The sequence below is a fragment of the Lynx canadensis genome, chromosome A1, assembly GCF_007474595.2.
Source record: "Lynx canadensis isolate LIC74 chromosome A1, mLynCan4.pri.v2, whole genome shotgun sequence".
NCBI classification, from domain to species: domain Eukaryota; kingdom Metazoa; phylum Chordata; class Mammalia; order Carnivora; family Felidae; genus Lynx; species Lynx canadensis.
In genome coordinates, this window is record NC_044303.2 from 51295133 (window position 1) to 51315467 (window position 20335).

At 37.7% G+C, this 20335-nt stretch overlaps 1 protein-coding gene across 8 annotated transcripts in view; it reads right to left on the reverse strand.

Moving 5' to 3' along the window:
- The window catches only part of MYCBP2 (MYC binding protein 2), a 283331-nt gene that overhangs the window by 82654 nt on the left and 180342 nt on the right, over positions 1 to 20335 (reverse strand). For all 8 annotated transcript variants that reach the window (XM_030312209.1, XM_030312183.1, XM_030312194.1 and 5 more), the window contains 5 exons: positions 12968 to 13183; positions 8350 to 8405; positions 4884 to 4999; positions 1046 to 1143; positions 228 to 344 (listed from right to left, as the gene is read on the reverse strand). In XM_030312209.1, the coding sequence (XP_030168069.1) occupies positions 228 to 344; positions 1046 to 1143; positions 4884 to 4999; positions 8350 to 8405; positions 12968 to 13183 (603 nt within the window). The remainder of the gene's footprint in view (positions 1 to 227; positions 345 to 1045; positions 1144 to 4883; positions 5000 to 8349; positions 8406 to 12967; positions 13184 to 20335) is intronic.

Here is a 20335-nt window from a genome sequence, read left to right on the forward strand (position 1 = left end):
TCTACTTGTTAACTGAGCTTCTTTCATGTTAAAAATATAGTTTAGTTACTTTTTTGTTGATAAAGAAAAATAAAATGTTTGAAACTCAACGCATCTGCAAAACAACTTTCCAAATGCTATCCAAACCAATTAAAACATACTAACAGAAAATTTAGTAATATTATTATACAAACAATGCAAAAACTTTCTGTTCAAAATGTATTACCAAGTGTTTCTTTACAAATTACCTCATCAATGAAAGTGATAGTTCCATTGACTTTTACTATGCCTATCTGCTCACTCTGAAGGGAAGGGTGGCTACGGATACGGAGTCCTGCACTGTCCTTGGCCACAAATTTTCGAACCTGGGAAAGGCAAAGACAGACACTTGAGATAGAAAATCATAGAACAGAGATCTTATAAGTACTAAGAAAATTAAACAGGTTTGAAAGTATTATAATTCAGAGAAAGTTTCCAAAATTATTTGTAGTTGCTTTCTCTGTGCAAGTTAACACTGGCTTATTTATAATGAAAGAATTTTAGAAGTATTAAAACGTACATATTTATAATTTCCTTTCTAAACTTTGAAGACATATGATAAAAAAGAGAAAAGAGCCATAGTTTTCCTTTTAGAAAGGTATGATACAAATTCTATTCCTAGTGTTACCTTTTTAATAAGGAGTTTACCCCAATCCCTATATTTACTTTTTTAGATGTTAGGAAATTATTTTTTTCTTTTAACAGTATAGGATACTTTCCTTATAAACTTTATGCACTTAATTTCAGTAAACTTTTTGTTAATCGTATACCGTCAATAACAGAAAGTACACAAGGCCTATAAATTACTATGGCATTATACAAAGAAGCCTAAAGTACAGGTCCTATAATTTAGAAATGATTAGAATTATCACAAAATACTCTTCAAATTTATTTAGGGATATTTAATATTCAAAAACTGAAGTCAACTAAAATATTAGATGTTTGATGACCACCTTGAAGCATCAATGAAGAAAATTAGTAAATCACTATCTAATCGATTCAGGTTCTAATTTTATTCTATCCTAACCTTATTTGGTTGAGGTTCAGACTTTGGTTTGACCAGCTGAGTTCCTGGTGGTATCATCCCTTTTGGGGGGTCTTTTACTTTAACTTCTAGGCCAGCATCTGTAAGAATAGAAAGATAATTGTAACATTTGTGAATACAAGGGAGAGAGGATCCTTAAACCTAACCTTGTGTACATTCATAAACGATGTTTTTATAATTTTTTAAGCTTATTTATTTATTATTATTGAGAGAGAGAGAGAGAGAAAGCACAAGCAGGGGAGGCACAGAGAGAAAGGGAGACACAGAATCTGAAGCAGGCTCCAGGTTGTCAGCTGTCAGCACACAGCTCAATGTGGGGCTCGAACCCACAGACCATGAGATCATGACCTGAGTTGAAGTCAGACACTCAACTGACTGAGCCACCCAGGTGCCCCCAGACTATTTTTATTTAAGTTTATTTATTTTGAGACAGAGAGAGAGAAAGAGAGAGAACAGAGGAGGGGCAGAGAGAGAGGGAGAGAATCGCAAGCAGGCTCCATACCATTAACACAGAACCTGATGAGGGGCTTCATCTCAAGAACTGATCTTAAAAACCATGAGATCATAACTGAGGTGAAATCAAGAGTCGGACGCTCAAATGATTGAGCCACCCAGGCGCCCCCAACAGACAATTTCAAACAAATAAAATAAGTATCAAAATACTGTCTTTTTAAGGTGATTGATATTTAAAAGGTAAAAAAAAAAACAAAAGCTAAGAAACACTCTTAACTATAGAGATCATACTGATGATTACCGGAGGGGAGGTGGGTAGGAGTATTGGTTAAATATGTGATGGGGACTAAGGAATGCACCTGTTGTGATGAGCACTGGGTGCCGTATGGAAGTGCTCAATCACCATACTGTACACCTGAAACTAGTATTACACTGTATGTTAACTAACTGGAATTCAAATAAAAACTTAAAAAAAATCAACAACACAAAAACAGGTGTTGGTGAGGATGTGGAGAAAGGGAACTGTCTTACACTGTTGGTGGGAGTGCAAACTGGTGCAGCTAGGCTGGATGAAAGTATGGAACTGCTTCAAAAAGTTAAAAATAGAACTATCCTACGATCCAACAATTGTACTACTAGGTATTTACCCAAAGAATAAAAAAAATTCTAATTCACAGGGATACAGGCACCTCAACGTGTACAGTAGCATTATCTACAACAGCCAAATTATGGAAATGGGCCAAGTGTCCATCGATTGATAAATGGATAAAGAAGACGTGGTATACAGGTATACATATACATACATACACACACAATGGAGTATTACTCAGCTCTAAAACAGAATGAAATCTTGCCATTTGCAACAGCATGGATGGAGCTAGAGAGTATTACGGAAGTAAAATAAGTCAAAGACAAATACCATATGATTTCACTCTTATGTGAAACAAATGAGCAAAGTGTAAAAAGAGAGAGAGAGGCAGCCCAAGAAACAGATTCTAACTATAGAGAACAAACTGATGTTTCTCAGAGGGGACATGGGTAGGATGGGTTAAACAGGTGATGGGGATTAAGGAGTGCACTTGTGATGAACACCGCATGTTGTCTAGATAAGTTCACCTGAAACTAAATTATATTGTGTTAGTTAATAAAACTTAAAAACTTTAAATAAAACTTAAAAAAAAAAAAGGAAATATTTGAAAAGGGGCCTTAACATTCCAAATGAGTCTCTCAGAAGTTCAAGGAAAAGACAAAGGGTTCCTATTCTTTATCTGGAACATATGAAATGATACTGAAAAAAATAAAAAGAAAAGAAGAAACCCTTGTGAGATTGTTATCTTACAACATCAGATCACTGCACCAGATCACCATATCAAATTACAACATCAGTACCACTTCATCATCTACACCAATCACCATTCTGACCAGCAGGCGGCACAGCACGGTGGTTAATAGCTGGGGTTCTCATGTTATACTGTCTTGGTTGTTCCCATATCTGCCGCTAACTGTCTGACTTTCTGTGCCTGTTTTCATCTATAAAACGAGAATGAGAAGAGCACCTCTCTCACTGAGGTACTGTAAGAATGAAAGAATTTAAAATATGCACACACATAAGGTGTGCATAAAACAGTGCTAGAAATATATTAACTGCTTGATAAATACTAGTTATTAATATCACTGTTACTCTAATGAATTATTATCTATCCTTGCTTATGGTCAAGCAAGTCCCAGTCTACTGAGTTTGGTCACCTTGGGGAGAGAGCTGAGTTTGTAAGGTAGGAAAGAAAATGGGTGATGCTAAGTAAATATGAATCTTTTTCTTCAGTTTCATTTCAAAAAACAAATATAAGTGGATTTTTCTTATCTACTGTGCATCAGCTTTCTTCACCCCACCATTACTGAAGATGAAGACACTCTTGACTCCCTTCACTTTTGAATTCTTGTAATTGGTACCTCTCGCATGTCACTACTTATATTCTACTTCATCTGATTTTGTTTGCCCATTCTATCTTGCAATCATCAGTAAGTTGTTAAGCCTCAATAGGAATGGTCTTACCTAGAACAATGTTTTGCTTAGAATCAACTAAAGTTTGCCAAACTAAAAGCTTTATGGATATGTTGAAATAAAGGAGAGTGCAGCAAAGACTGAAGATAAAGGTCTCTGGAACAGTACAGGTGAATTTGATATATCTGATTCCATATAGTTACATTAATATATATTCTACACAGTTATATCAACATAACATATCTCTTTACCTTCACTATAAAAACAAACTACTTAAACCAGAGTTCCCCAAGGGTATTTTGGTGGAATGTTAATCAGTAATTGCTTTTATCTCTACCTTGACTCCCTCTTCCTTACATGCAAACGGTCTCAGGAAAAGGGTTAAACAAAGTTAGACAAGATTGTTAATTTCAGGGCACTTTAGAATCCCTGTTAATGTGGATTATGTGTGAACTGTATGAATATCTAAGATGAGAGTTTTAGGTTTTCTAAATCTACCTCATTATAGAAGCCCTTTTACTTTTTTTTTTTTTTTTTTTAATTTAATTCTAAGAGAGAGAAAGGGAGAGAGAGTGCATGCGAGCGAGCAAGTAGGGTAAAGAGAGACAGAGACGGAGACAGAATCCCAAGCAGGCCCTACACTACCAGCGTGGAGCCTGATGCAGGGCTCAAACTCACAAACTGTGAGGTCATGACCTGAGCTGAAGTCAGAGGCTTAAAAGACTGAACCACCCAGGAGCCCCAGAAGCCCTTTTTCTTGAAAAACATCAGGAAAGAGTATTATAAGGAATTCACATTGATAAACATTTATTAGAGCTTTCTTGTTTTGCTGTTGTCCTATTATATGAATAGTTTAAAAATAAAGAAAAGTAAATGATTAATGCTGAAAGGAAAAGCAATATACTTTTCAAAGTTAGTGGTGGATAAAGAAAATTCATCCATTCAATAAATATTTATTGAGCAGCCACTGTGTGCCAGGCACTGAACTAGACTGGGAGATACAATGATGAATGAGATGGTTTCTGCTCTAAGCCAGGAAAGGAAGACAGACAGACCATGAGGGGGAGATGAGGTATTCACATGGTCATAAATTTAGCATCATAAAGATCATACCTGACCAATCACATTAGAGAATGGAGGGGGGAGTCATGAGAGCTATACTGATAGTATAAATTATTAGAAAATTTTGAAATGTTATGAAGGTACTAATTAAGTACTCATCGTAAATGAGGAAATGAAGCCCCAAATAAGTAATGAAAACTGTCCATATCTATGATACAAGTTAAGGAGAAAATTAGAAAGACAATTCTGTCTAGTTGTTTGCAGAAAGTAAGCATAACTTGAAAAAAAAAAAAAAAAGAATACCTATTTCAATGCCATCAATGGTCACATGAATAGTGTAGAGTCCAATAGCCCCTGGAGTCCAATTTGCACAATAAGTGCCATCGTTATTGACACGGATCAGCATATTCTCACTGGGTCTGAAAAGAAATAAGATGGATATTGGAAAATTTACTTTTGGTTAAACAGCTGACAACATCATTAACGTAATTTCTAATGGTATTATTTACGATGAATGTCAATCCTATTGCCCTGCGATAGTATGTTTTCCTACCCTCCAAAATGACTGAATTTCATTTTTTCTTTCTCTCCTCAAGCCTCCATCACCCTTCTTCCTTCCTCTCAGATGATCATGACCTTATCATTTTTCACTGAGAAACAGAAGCAGTTAGATACAACTCCAAAGTTGCTCTCAGATTAATAAACCTACTTTCTATTTCTCTATCTTCTCTCCTGTTATAATGCAAGTGCCCTAGGTCTTGTTCGAAGCCACCCCTTCATTTGTGCTGTGAATCTCATTCCATCAACACTTCCACGCTATAATTACCTTTCTCTCTCTCACTCATCATCAATTTCTCCCACTTTCCTGAATCATTTCTATTTCCATCTCATTTCTATACAAACTTCAGAATCTTCCATCTTAAACACTACCTTAAACATCCCTTGATATATGGGACCTAATAAGGTCTCATGTCTCTTTTCCCATTTATTTCAAACTCATCTAAAGAACTGTCTACAATCACCCTCTCCATTTCCTCATTTCCAATTCTCTCCCACAACTTATCCTGATTAGGCCTTTGTTCCCACCACTTCATTGCAACTGCTCATTGTCAGTCACCAATGACCCCAAATCTAATGGTCGTTTCTTTATCCTCAGCAATCTCTCAGTAGCATTTGACAGCTGAAATCTACTTTCTTGAAATATATTTGTTTTGCTTCCACAACATTCTCCTCACTGGCCACTGTTTCTTAGTGTTTGGCTGGCTCTCTCACTTCTGACTACCGCTTTTAACTTAAGGAATGTCCAAGGATTTGGGTCTAGTTCTTTTTTTTCTTTCAATAGCATCTTTCTAGTTGATCATTCATCCAGTCCTCAGCTTTATTTTTTTTAATTTTTTTTTAACGTTTATTTATTTTTGAGACAGAGAGACAGAGCATGAACGGGGGAGGGGCAGAGAGAGAGGGAGACACAGAATCGGAAGCAGGCTCCAGGCTCTGAGCCATCAGCCCAGAGCCCGATGCGGGGCTCGAACTTCCGGACCGTGAGATCGTGACCTGAGCTGAAGTCAGATGTTTAACCGACTGAGCCACCCAGGCGCCCCCAGTCCTCAGCTTTAAACACCATCTCAATATAGATGACTCTGAATTTTATTTCTCCTCTGAATTTCAAACTGAAATATCTCCACTTAGATAACCAAGAGGCATCTTGGCATCTCAACTTTAACATATCCAAAGAAGAACTCTTATTTCTTACTCGCACAGCACCCAACAAAAGAGAGCAAAAAAACACCTGCTCATTTCGGACTCTTTGGTCTTCATAAAAATCATGATACTCTATACCAGAGATCAGTAACATTTTCTGTAATATTTTAGTCTATTGTGCCAAACAGTCTTTGTCACACTATTTAACTCCACCACTGTAGCGTGAAAAGCAGCCAAAGACAGTATATAAGCTAATGAGTAAGGCTATGTTCTAACCTAACTTTCTTTACAAAAACAGGCCTAATACAGTCTGCAGACCAAAGTCGGACAGCTCCCATACTGCTATAATGCTATATATTCTATACTACTGCTGAAGCTGAAGAAATCTATAATCACTCTGGATCTTCTCTTTCTTTCACTTCCTATTTCCTTTCTGACAGCAAGGCTATCGGCTTCATCTTCTAAGTATATCCCAAATCCATCCACTCTTCATTTCCACTTCTAACTCCCACCCACCCCTAGTCCAAGCCACCTAACAGTGTCTAACTCATCTCTCTGTTCCCACTCCTGCTCCCCTGTAATTCATTCTCCAAAGAGTAGCCAGAATGATCTTTTAAAAACTATAAATCACAGTGTCTCATTCTCCTGCTTAAAACCCACCAAATTAATCCACATAGAAGAAAACTGAAACTCTTTAACACAGCCTCCCAGTCCCTATATAACAAGGCCATCACCTAGCTCTCTGACCTCATCCTCAACCATTTTTCTTCTTGCTCACTATTCTCCTGCTCCACTCTCCTTCTGTTCCTCAAACACATCTAGCTCTGTCCACCCTCGATTTCCTCTACCTAGAATGAACTTCCTCCAAATCTTAACATGGCCAACTACCATCCAGCTCTGAAATCAAAAACCACCTCCTCAAATAGGCCTTTGTTGTCACCCAATACTTCTGGTGCCCTGTCCCATCCCCATCACTCTCCATCAAATAACTTTACTTATTATTCCTATTTTGTTTACTTATTTATAGTTTGTTTCTCCACAGGAATATAAATGTAATAAGAACGAGTACCTTGTCTATTTTGTTCATAAAAGTATCCCAGAGCCTGTTATCAGTGCCTTTCACGAAGTGGATGCTTAACAATATTGCTGAATAAATAATTCATTGACTTAGACAGGAGACTATTTTAGTTAGGTTTAAAATGTCAAATGTATATGAAAACCTATTTATTGGCAAATGGCCAGTTTTTTCTTATTTAACATGCAGTAAATCTATACAGCTCATATTTATTTTATAAAAATCACCTGCTTTCACTATATGGACATTTTGTAAGTAAAATTAAGCCAAAGACAAAATGCTACTTTCCTTTTTCTAGACCAAGATATGTTCTCAAAACTTGGCTATTTTTATAGAAAACTTTCTAGATTGTGCATTAAAACTATTTTTAATACATATTAGAATAAAGTCATAGTAACCTGTTAATTTCTTATAAGTCATGTGATATGTGATATAATAGAAACTTATAAGTATTTTTTTCAGGTTCACCTTGGAGCTTTTTCTAAGTTTTATGGTACAACCTATCTAATAATTCTTTCAAGGCATCCATTTTAAAAAGTACTTCTAACAAGCAAATAAAACAGCAAGTCAAAAAATCTGCTTAAATATGGAGTTAAAATCACTCAGAGGCTGAAAAATTAAGACCTCATAACTGAAAATACAACTACAACATACACTGAAATTGCTCTGTGACTCATTAGGTGAAGGAGAGAAGAAAAAAAATGGAAAAACAAACTAACCAACTCTAAACAAGCCAATATATATATTTTTAGATACTAATTATTCTTTCTGTAATACCTTACTATTATTTACCATATTGGCAGTATTAGAACTGGAGATAAATACATTCTATTTGCAAATCTACACTTTATAAAATCTGGGGTAAATCTACTGGAAATTTAAAAATGATATAAAATATCTATTATGGAAAATAAAGTTGGAATGCAGGATGATTTTAGTTGCAAGCAGTTGACAATATACATCTTGGCTATGTGTTACAAAAATGGTCCTTACCTTTTAGGAGTTGGTGATGCAAAACGCAGTTCTTCAAATGAGTAATTTTCATAAACCTTTAAGAAAGAGACCAGTAAGAATCCAGGGAGGTAAATAAATCTATCAAGACCAATAACTCATTAGAAATATTCTTTAAAAAAAAAAAGTTTATTGGGGCGCCTGGGTGGCTCAGTCGGTTAAGCGGCCGACTTCGGCTCAGGTCATGATCTTGCGGTCCGTGAGTTCAAGCCCCGCGTCGGGCTCTGTGCTGACAGCTCAGAGCCTGGAGCCTGTTTCCGATTCTGTGTCTCCCTCTCTCTCTGACCCTCCCCCATTCATGTTCTGTCTCTCTCTGTCTCAAAAATAAATAAACGTTAAAAAAAAATTAAAAAAAAAAGTTTATTTATTTTGAGAGAGAGATAGAGAAAGAACATGCACATGCGCATGTGGGGGAGGGGTGGAGACAGAATCCCAAGCAGACTTTGCACTGTCAGCCCAGAACCCAACACAGGGCTCAATCTCACCACTGTGAGATTATGAGCTGAGCTGAAATCAAGAGTTGGACACTTAACCAACTAAGCCATCACAGGCTCCCTTCATTAGAAACATTCTTGGAGTGCCCGGGTGGCTCAGTCACTGGGCATCTGATTTAGGCCTCAGGTCATGATCTCGCGGCCCGTGAGTTTGAGCCCTGGGTCGGGCTCTGTGCTGACAGCTGGAAGCCTGGAGCCTGCTTCAGATTCTGTGTCTCTCTCTGCCCCTCCCCCACTTGTTCTCTGTCTCTGTCTCTCTCTTTCAAAAATAAAATAAAAACATTAAAAAAAAAGAAACATTCTTAAGATAGTGATAAAACATTCAATAAATGGTGCTGAGACACCTGGTTGTCCATATAGAAGAAAAAGAAAAAAATCGATTACCTGCATCACATCATTTACAAAAATAAATTCTAGGTGTGTTAAAGACCTGGATGTAACAAACAAACCATCAACAAATTAAGAGGGGGAAAAAAAAGATATTATCTTTTGAGTACATTAAAATTTTAGCTTTCTCCCAAACACACACTATAAATAAAGGGCAAGGATATGAGAGGACGGGAGAAGGGGATTTGTAACTGATATAACCAAAATGGGATATGAATCCATAATATACAGATTGGTGCAACTGGACCTGTAGAACAATCTGTTTCTTAATAAAAATAACAAAAGTCTGGAAGAAATTATTGTGAAATACAAAGACAAAAATGGGCTGTAGGTACCTGAAACTTGTCACCTTATTCCCAGTATTTTTGTACCCCTGTAACATTGCCAAATTAACCATTATCTTTCAAGGTTCAGGTAACGTTCTGCAACGGTTCATTCACTTGTAACTTCTACTGTACTTACAGTAAAGAGAGGCACACCCACACCAGTCACAAATCTCCATCCTTCATCCCACCCTTTCTCTTTTCATAGTGTGATTTAGAAAAGATCTAGCTGCTTTCACTTACTACAAAGTTACAAATGAGAAATATGCCCTTACGGTTAGGTCCAACAGGAAAACCCAGGGTTCCAGATTCCCAGCACAATGTTTTCTGCTCTACCACTTTCCCTCAAAATACACATTATACATTTAATAATCAAAGAACAGATCATATTTCATTTCTCCATCCTCCACAATATTTGGCTGACTATTGAGTGGCACACAGTGTGTGTGAATGGCTAATAGAAGAAAATCTCTTTCTTGGAACACACACTGCTGTCTCCAAAAGACAGTGTGGAAATGATTTTCTATAAATGCTCTAACCCTAGGCGACTGAGAACAGTCTTGCAATACTGAATCTGGTTCTGGTAACTGGACTTTCAAAATAAATTATACAAACTGAATCATGTTCACAGGAAACTAAAGGAATGATTGGGAGGTAAGGGAACCAGAAAATAAATCCCTTAAATAAAAATGGAAAATGGATGAGAATGTTTATCTTTGAATTCTTTAAGTCAGTGGACAACTAACTCATCCAAGACTCCAGCTTTTTAGCTCCCTTGTTTCTTCAACCTCAACAAACTTCACTTCAACTCTCCTTCAGCCACTCACACCAAATGTCATAGACCTGTGAGATTCCATAGAATTGTTCTCTGAATCAAAACAAAATGGCTGCTCACAGTTTCTGCCTCAGTGACCCTTAGTTTATCTATTCTTAGACTACTAGTCCTTCTCACCCCAACTCCTTCTCTCTGGATCTTCCTTTCCAAACAAATTAGGTTCCACTGTCCTTTCTGTAACCACTATCTGCTGAACTCCCTTCTCTCACTATTCATTTGTGGAGCTCCCTGACAAAACTTTAATGCAGAATCAGTCCAACTGATTACCTTATCCATGTTCATATGACACACACTGCATTGTTCATACATGATCTTTAGTTTCAACTGATTCTTCAAGGATGGCCAATAAATCTTTCCTTATCAGTTCTCTTTTATTCTCCATAATGACCATTTCATTTTTCCCTCTTTGTTTCAAAATCCTGACCCTAACATTCATCACTCCTATCTTCAACATATAATTACTATCTTAAATAATTCTTTTGGTTACATAACCTACAAATTAACTAGCATCTGTATAAATTACTTTCTCTTCCCTCTCCTGGTAAGGTGCAAGAGGCAATGCTCCTATTTAAGGCCCACCCCTCCTCTGGAGCTCTAGACCCTATTTTCATCTCTCTTGGACTATCTTCCTGGTTTCCTTCCTCTTGACTGTCTTCTCATCAGCATTAAAACATCTAAGCCTTTCTCTATTCATCCCAAATTCTAAAGCCTTCACTCAATTCTATTTCCTCTGTTTCTTTTTATAACCTAACATCTTGAAAGACCTGATCTATACTTGTTTGTCTTTACTTTCACTTCCTCTGCATCTATAAACTCACAAACCTACCATGCCTCTAAAACTGCTCTGCCGAGATCATTGATGAATTCAATGCTGCTAGATCCTTTTCAAAACTTCACTTCTGCAGCAAAGCACTGTCAATTCTTCCCAAACTGCTCTTTACTTTCAAGACATGCCATAAGGTAGTTGGGGAAAGAAGTCAGGAAAATCAAACATGGATTGGGACTTACTGCCATTTGTGTGACCTTGAATAAGTTACCAAATCTCTCTCTGTGCTTCAGTTTCCACACATGTAAATGGGAACAAAAACAGTAACTTATAGGGCTGTTGTGAGGATTATATGAGTTACCGTAAGGAAAGTGGTAGGAAAAGCGGCAAAAGTATACACTGGCCCTAGCTTAATGTCTTATCTCTTTGGCTAATATTCTTATCAATGTGGTTTTTCTTTTCTTTTTCTTTCCTTTTTTTCCCCTTTAACCTGTCTTGTAAATCAATGTTTCTCAAAAGTGTAGGTTTTGATTTGAATCACTCTGCATATTTGTTTAATATGAAAATTCTTGAGCTTCTCTCTAGACCTACTGAATCTAAATCTTCAGATTACTGGAAAATCTCCTTTTTAAATAAGTGTTCCAGATGATTCTAATGTACCCCAAAATTTGAGAATCACCAATACTGGTGTTTATCCAGATCCTGTCCTGGAACTTCTCCCTTCACTCACCATGGAAGATAGATATCATTTACTTCTACGATATCATGAGTAATCAGTGCTAATTACTCTCAAGTTCTTTTCTTGAGGTCAGACTATAATCACTTCAGGTTTGCACAACCAACTTCCTTTTACATATCTTTGCATGGATATTTCAGAGTTATCCAAAACCCAGCACATTCAAAACTATTACCTTCCTCAACCAAAACCTGCTCCTCCTCCAGCATTATCAATCTTACTATGTAAGGTCAAACTGGAACTTCATCTTTTAATTCTTCCTTCCCTTTACTCCATTCCCTTCAGCCACCAAGTCCTACTGATACTAAATATCTTTTGAATCTATTCTCACTAAATCAAGGGATTAGCACATCATACCACATTACGTCAACAGTCTCCTAAAGAGACTTAAACCTAACCGTGCCTTATGATTATTTGTCCAATTATTCTCCATATTCCATCATGACCTTTATGAAACACAAATCTAACCGTGACATTGCTCTAACTGAAAGGGTTCAATGGCTCACCACTGGTCTCTGTTACTGGCAAAATTCCTAACTCCTATTTTAACTAATGCACAACTTGCTAATTTAGTCTAACATTACCCCTAAAGAGAACCAAAAAAGCTGCACCAAATATTTAAAATATCTGTCTAAGGGCATCAAAGAACAAGAAAACCTCAAGTAGGAAACCCAACGAAATGAGGTTGGCATGTGAGAGAACCCAAAAATCAAAGGGGGCCTAACTAAACTGAATTCCTGAAGGGCTATGTTCCAGGAGAAATGGAAACTGAAAGTAGACAAATACATTTGCAGCAAATGAAATTCAGTTTTCAATCATCTCAATCTCTGATTGTATTAACTTGATCTATTATCAGTAATCCCCCTAGACATTGCCAAAAAATAAATGAAAATCCTCTTTGTAAGAAAATAAATCACCCTAAAAAAAATATTACATGTTTTGCATCTACTGACAGCTCTCTAGACCTGTAACTCTGTGTGTGCGTTTGGATCACAGAAATGTTTGTTAAGGGGATAAATGGTGAAAAAGAAAATGTTTCTAATAAGAAAAATAAATTACCTTCATCATTGTTATGGCAATGTATCGAGCCTCCTTCACTATCATTGGCTCGTACGACACGTCCAGCTTCGGTGAGGCCAGCCCGCCAAAAGTCATATCGGTGTTGGAAGGCGCTGCTGCTACTGCAGGACTGCCAGGCAGCCTTTGAGTTTTCTTCACTTGCTCTTGTTGTAAAGATGGTTTTTTCTGAGAAACAGGAACGGCTTTCACTTCCACCTAACCATGATGTTATAAAAAACAAATGCTATTAGTATATAATTGCCTATGACACATTAAAAGAAGCAATTTACAAGTATGGACCCACAACTCCATAAATTTTAGGTGATCATTGGTCCATGTTGGGCATTCCCTTCAAAGGTGTGCCAGAGTGACCTCGAGCTAGTTCCACAGAATGAATCTTGCACAGTGTAAAAGAAGCCTTGGCTTTTGGGAGAAATCATCATAGATATAAAAATGTAAAATAAAACCAAACGCCGCCATTAATAAAGTAGAATGAATCTACACTGAATTCTCAAATTCTTAACATTAAATTATTTATCAGCTAATTCAAGTAAAAAGGCTTTCCCACAATCGCCACATATTTCATTTATTTTTAAATGTTTATGTATTTTGATAGAGAAATGTACACACATGTGCAAGCAGGGGAGAGGCAGAGAGACGCAGGACTCAATCTCACATACTGTGAGATCATGACCTGAGCCAAAATCAAGAGTCTGGATGCTTAACTGACTGAGCCAACCAGGTGCCCCATCTCCATATATTTTAAGCACTAATTTCAAGTTTAGCTGTTCTGCAAAGAAAATGTAGTCCATTGAGAAATCTTAAAAAATAACACATAAGAAATCTGGATCGACATAATGTCCCGGAAATATTACAAACCCATCTTGTATGTACTTTATTTTATTTTATTTTTAAATGTTTATTTATTTTTGAGAGACACAGAAGCAGAGCACAAACAGAGGAGGGGCAAAGAGAGAGGGAGACAGAATCTGAAACAGACTCTAGGCTCTGAGCTGTCAGCACAGAGCCCAATACGGGGCTTGAACTCACGAACCACGCGATCATGACCTGAGCCAAAATCCGGTGCTTAACCGAATGAGCCACCTAGGTGCCCCAAACCCACCTTATATTTAAAACACATAAGTTTAAAAGTATATAGTAAAATCGTCAGCTCATATACACTGCCATCATTAAAAGTTTAAAACTTTAAATGTAATAAAAAAAAGGGGAGGGGGAAAGATAAAAAGTAAGTGCTTTCAAACTTAAAGACATTTGATTTTTAAATGAAAGCCACTACTTTTTGACATATTTTTATTTAATCCTTCTTTAAACAACTGTATTTACCCTAAGTAAATTAGCATCAGTACATTTGCCTGTGTACTATGAACCTTGAAGTGAATCACTGAACAATTTTATATTCTTAAGAATACTGAAATACTATAGAATGACAGGTATTTTGCTTTCTGTTATAAACTACTCTATGAGTGAAAAGGATTTTGTGGATTAATGAACTCTAAACTCCAAAAACCAAATCGCTTTGTAATACATCTGGGAAAGGGTGGTGCGAGCTGGGGATTGCCTATACAAATTTTCATTCAATATAAATTTTTTTAGAAATAAAAATTTTAAATGAGATATTTACATTAATACATTAGATCACAATGGATTCATTTTCTGCATTGCAATATGCTTTATTTATTTATTTTTTTTTAATTTTTTTTCAACGTTTATTTATTTTTGGGACAGAGAGAGACAGAGCATGAACGGGGGAGGGGCAGAGAGAGAGGGTGACACAGAATCGGAAACAGGCTCCAGGCTCTGAGCCATCAGCCCAGAGCCTGACGCGGGGCTCGAACTCACGGACCGCGAGATCGTGACCTGGCTGAAGTCGGACGCTTAACCGACTGCGCCACCCAGGCGCCCCAACGATATGCTTTAAAATGTCATTATTAATTAAAGTCTCAGGTAAGAGCTATCCAACTAACTATATACATTAATACAACACATGACTATTTCCATTCCTCATTCTTTTACCATCCAAATTCATGTATTTCTAATTTTTTAATTAAGTGTTAAATCCTAATTTCAGTATAGTTAATATACTGTGTTATATTAGTTTCAGACGTACAATACAGTGATTCAACAATTCTGTCCTTTACTCAGTGCTCATCACACAGTGTACTTATTCTTAATCCCCTTCACCTATTTCATCCATTCCCCCACCAATCTCCCCATTGGTAACCATCAGTTTGTTGTCTACAGTTAAGAGTCTATTTCCTGGTGTGTCTCTCTCTCTTTTCTCTGCCTTTGTTTTGATTCTTTTATTTTTATTTTTTTAATATGAAATTTATTGTCAAATTGGTTTCCATACAACAGCCAGTGCTCATCCCAACAGGTGCCCTCCTCAATGCCCATCACCCACTCTGCCCTCCCTCCCACCCCCCATCAAACCTCAGTTTGTTCTCAGTTTTTAAGAGTCTCTTATACTTTGCCTCCCTCCCTCTCTAACCTTATTTTTTTTCCTTCCCCTCCCCCATGGGTTTCTGTTAAGTTTCTCAGGATCCACGTAAGAGTGAAAACATATGGGGGCGCCTGGGTGGTGCAGTCGGTTAAGCGTCCGACTTCAGCCAGGTCACGATCTCGCGGTCCGTGAGTTCGAGCCCCGTGTCAGGCTCTGGGCTGATGGCTCAGAGCCTGGAGCCTGTTTCCGATTCTGTGTCTCCCTCTCTCTCTGCCCCTCCCCCGTTCATGCTCTGTCTCTCTCTGTCCCAAAAATAAATAAACGTTGAAAAAAAAAATTAAAAAAAAAAAAAGAGTGAAAACATATGGTATCTGGCTTTCTCAGTATGATTTATTTCATTTAGCAGAATACTTTCCAGTTCCATCCATGTTGTTAAAAAAGGCCATATTTCATTCTTTCTCATTGCCATGGTAGTATTCCATTGTGCACATAAACCAAAATTTCTTTATCCATTCATCAGTTGATGGACATTTAGGCTCTTTCCATAATTTGGCTATTGTTGAGAGTGCTGCTATAAACATTGGGGTACAAGTGCCCCTATGCATCAGTACTCCTGTATCCCTTGGGGAAATTCCTAGCAGTGCTATTGCTGGGTCATAGGGTAGGTCTATTTTTAATTTTTTGAGGAACCTCCACACTGTTTTCCAGAGCGGCTGCACCAGTTTCCATTCCCACCAACAGTGCAAGAGGGTTCCCATTTCTCCACGTCCTTGCCAGCATCTACAGTCTCCTGATGTGTTCATTTTAGCCACACTGACTGGTGTGAGGTGATATCTGAGTGTGGTTTTGATTTGTATTTCCCTGATGAGGAGCGACGTTGAGCATCTTTTCATGTGCCTGTTGGCCATCCGGATGTCTTCCTTAGAGAAGTGTCTATTCGTATTTTCTGCCCATTTCTTTACTGGATTATTTGTTTTTCGGGTGTGGAGTTTGGTGAGTTCTTTATAGATTTTGGATACTAGCCCTTTGTCCGATATATCATTTGCAAATATCATTTCCCATTCTGTTGGTTGCCTTTTAGTTTTGTTGACTGTTTCGTCTGCAGTGCAGAAGCTTTCTATCTTCATGAGGTCCCAATAGTTCATTTTTGCTTTTAATTCCCTTGCCTTTCAGGATGTGTCAAGTAAGAAATTGCTGTGGCTGAGGTCAGAGAGGTTTTTTCCTGCTTCCTCCTCTAGGGTTTTGATGGTTTCCTGTCTCACATTCAGGTCCTTTATCCATTTTGAGTTTATTTTTGTGAATGGTGTGAGAAAGTGGTCTAGTTTCATTCTTCTGCATGTTGCTGTCCAGTTCTCCCAGCACCATTTGTTAAAGAGACTGTTTTCCATTGGATATTCTTTCCTGCTTAGTCAAAGATTAGTTGGCCATACTTTTGTGGGTCTAATTCTGGGGTTTCTATTCTATTCCATTGGTCTATGTGTCTGTTTTTGTGCCAATACCATGCTGTCTTGATGATTACAGCTTTGTAGTAGAGGCTAAAGTCTGGGATTGTGATGCCTCCTGCTTTGGTCTTCTTCTTCAAAATTACTTTGGCTATTTGGGGTCTTTTGTGGTTCCATACAAATTTTAGGATTGCTTGTTCTAGCTTCAAGAAGAATGCTGGTGCAATTTTGATTGGGATTGCATTGAATGTGTAGACAGCTTTGGGTAGAATTGACATTTTAACAATATTTATTCTTCCAATCCATGAGCATGGAATGTTTTTCCATTTCTTTGTGTCTTCTTCAATTTCCTCCATAAACTTTCTATACTTTTCAGCCTACAGATCTTTTACATCTTTGGTTAGGTTTATTCCTAGGTATTTTATGCTTCTTGGTGCAATTGTGGATGGGATCAGTTTCTTTGTCTTTCTGTTGCTTCATTATTAGTGTATAAGAATGAAACTGATTTCTGTACATTGATTTTGTATCCTGTGACTTTGCTCAATTCATGTATCAGTTCTAGCAGACTTTTGGTGGAGTCTGTCGGATTTTCCATATACAATATCATGTCATCTGCAAAAAGTGAAAGCTTGACTTCATCTTTGCCAATTTTGATACCTTTGATTTCCTTTGGTTGTCTGATTGCTGACACTAGAACTTCCAATACTATGTTAACAAACAGCAGTGAGAGTGGACATCCCTGTCATGTTCCTGATCTCAGGAAGAAAGCTCTCAGTTTTTCCCCATTGAGGATGATATTAGCTGTGGGCTTTTCATAAATGGCTTTTATGATGGTTAAGTATGTTCCTTCTATCCTGACTTTCTCGAGGGTATTTATTTATTTATTTTTTTAAATTTTTTTTTTTCAACGTTTATTTATTTTTGGGACAGAGAGAGACAGAGCATGAACGGGGGAGGGGCAGAGAGAGAGGGAGACACAGAATCGGAAACAGGCTCCAGGCTCTGAGCCATCAGCCCACAGCCTGACGCGGGGCTCGAACTCACGGACCGCGAGATCGTGACCTGGCTGAAGTCGGACGCTTAACCGACTGCGCCACCCAGGCGCCCCTCTCGAGGGTATTTATTAAGAAAGGATGCTGAATTTTGTCAAATGCTTTTTCTGCATCGATTGACAGGATCATATGGTTCTTTTCTTTTCTTTTATTAATGTGATGTATCACATTGATTGATTTGCGAATGTTGAACCAGCCCTGCAGCCCAGGAATGAATCCCACTTGATCATGGTGAATAATTTTTTTTATATGATGTTGAATTCGATTTGCTAGTATCTTGTTGAGGATTTTTGCGTCCATATTCATCAGGGATATTGCCCTGTAGTTCTCTTTTTTTTGCTGGGTCTCTGTCTGGTTTGGGAATCAAAGTAATGCTGGCTTCATAGAATGAATCTGAAGTTTTCCTTCCCTTTCTATTTTTTGGAACAGCTTGAGAAGGATAGGTATTATCTCTGTTTTAAATGTCTGGTAGAATTCCCCAGGGAAGCCATCTGGTCCTGGACTCTTGTTGGGAGATTTAAAAAAAAATTTTTTTTTTAACGTTTATTTATTTTTGAGACAGAGAGAGACAGAGCACGAACAGGGGAGGGGCAGAGAGAGAGGGAGACACAGAATCCGAAACAGGCTCCAGGCTCTGAGCTGTCAGCACAGAGCCCGACGCGGGGCTCGAACTCACGGACCGTGAGATCATGACCTGAGCCAAAGTCAGATGCTTAACCGACCGAGCCACCCAGGCGCCCCTTGTTGGGAGATTTTTGATAACTGATTCAATTTATTTGCTGAACTTTGTTCAATTTTTCTATTTCTTCCTGTTTGAGTTTTCGAAGTGTGTGGGTGCTTAGGAATTTGTCCATTTCTTCCAGGTTGTCCAGTTTGTTGGCATATAATCTTTCATAGTATTCCCTGATAATTGCTTGTATTTCTGAGGGATTGGTTGTAGTAATTCCATTTTCACTCATGATTTTATCTATTTGGGTCATCTCCCTTTTCTTTTTGAGAAGCCTCGCTACAGGTTTATCAATTTTGTTTATTTTTTCAAAAAACCAACTCTTGGTTTCATTGATCTGCTCTACAGTGTTTTTTTTTAGATTCTATATTATTTCTGCTCTGATCTTTATTATTTCTCTTCTTCTGCTGGGTTTGGGGTGTCTTTGCTGCTCTGCTTCTATTTCCGTTCGGTGTGCTGTTAGATTTTGTATCTGGGATTTTTCTTGTTTCTTGAGATAGGCCTGGATTGCAATGTATTTTCCTCTCAGGACTGCCTTTGCTGCATCCCAAAGCGTTTGGATTGTTGTATTTTCATCTTCATTTGTTTCCATATATTTTTAAATGTCTTCTCTAATTGCCTGGTTGACCCCCTTCATTCTTTAGTGGGGTGTTTTTTAACCTCCTCGCTTTTGGAGGTTTTCCAGACTTTTTCCTGTGGTTGATTTCAAGTTTCATAGCATTGTGGTCTGAAAGTGTGCACAGTATGATCTCAGTTCTTTTATGCTTATGAAGGGCTGTTTTGTGGCCCAGTATGTGATCTCTCTTGGAGAATGTTCCATGTGCACTCAAGAAGAAAGTACATTCTGTTGTTTTGGGATGCAGAGTTCTAAATATATCTGCCAAGTGCATCTGATCCAATGTATCATTCAGGGCCCTTGTTTCTTTATTGATCCTGTGTCTAGATGATCTATCCACTGTTGTAAGTGGTGTATTAAAGGCCCCTGCAATTACCACATTCTTATCAATAAAGTTGCTTATGTTTGTGATTGTTTTATGTATTTGGGGGCTCCTGTATTCAGCTCATAGACATTTATAATTGTTAGCTCTTCCTGATGGATAGACCCTGTAATCATTATATAATGCCCTTCTTCCTCTCTTGTTGCTGCCTTTAATTTAAAGTCTAGTTTGTCTGATATAAGTATGGCTATTCCAGCTTTCTTTTGACTTGCAGTAGCATGAGAGATAGTTCTCCATCTCCTCACTTTCAATCTGAAGGTGTCCTCAGGTGTAAAATGAGTCTCTTGTAGACAGCAAATAGATGGGTCTTGGTTTTTATCCATTGTAATACCTTATGTCTTTTGGTTGGAGCATTTAGTCTGTTTACATTCAGTGCTATTATTGAAAGATATGGGTTTAGAGTCATTGTAGAGTCTGAAGGTTTCATGCTTGTAGTGATGTCTCTGGTACTCTGCGGTCCTTGCAACATTTCACTCACAGAATCCCCCTTAGGATCTCTTGTAGAGTTGGTTTAGTGGTGATGAATTCCTTCAGTTTGTGTTTGTTTGGGAAAACCTTTATCTCTCCTTCCATTCTGAATGACAGACTTGCTGGGTAAAGGATTCTCGGCTGCATATTTTTTTCTGTTCAACACATTGAAGATTTCCTGTCATTCCTTTCTGGCCTGCCAAGTTTCAGTAGATAGGTC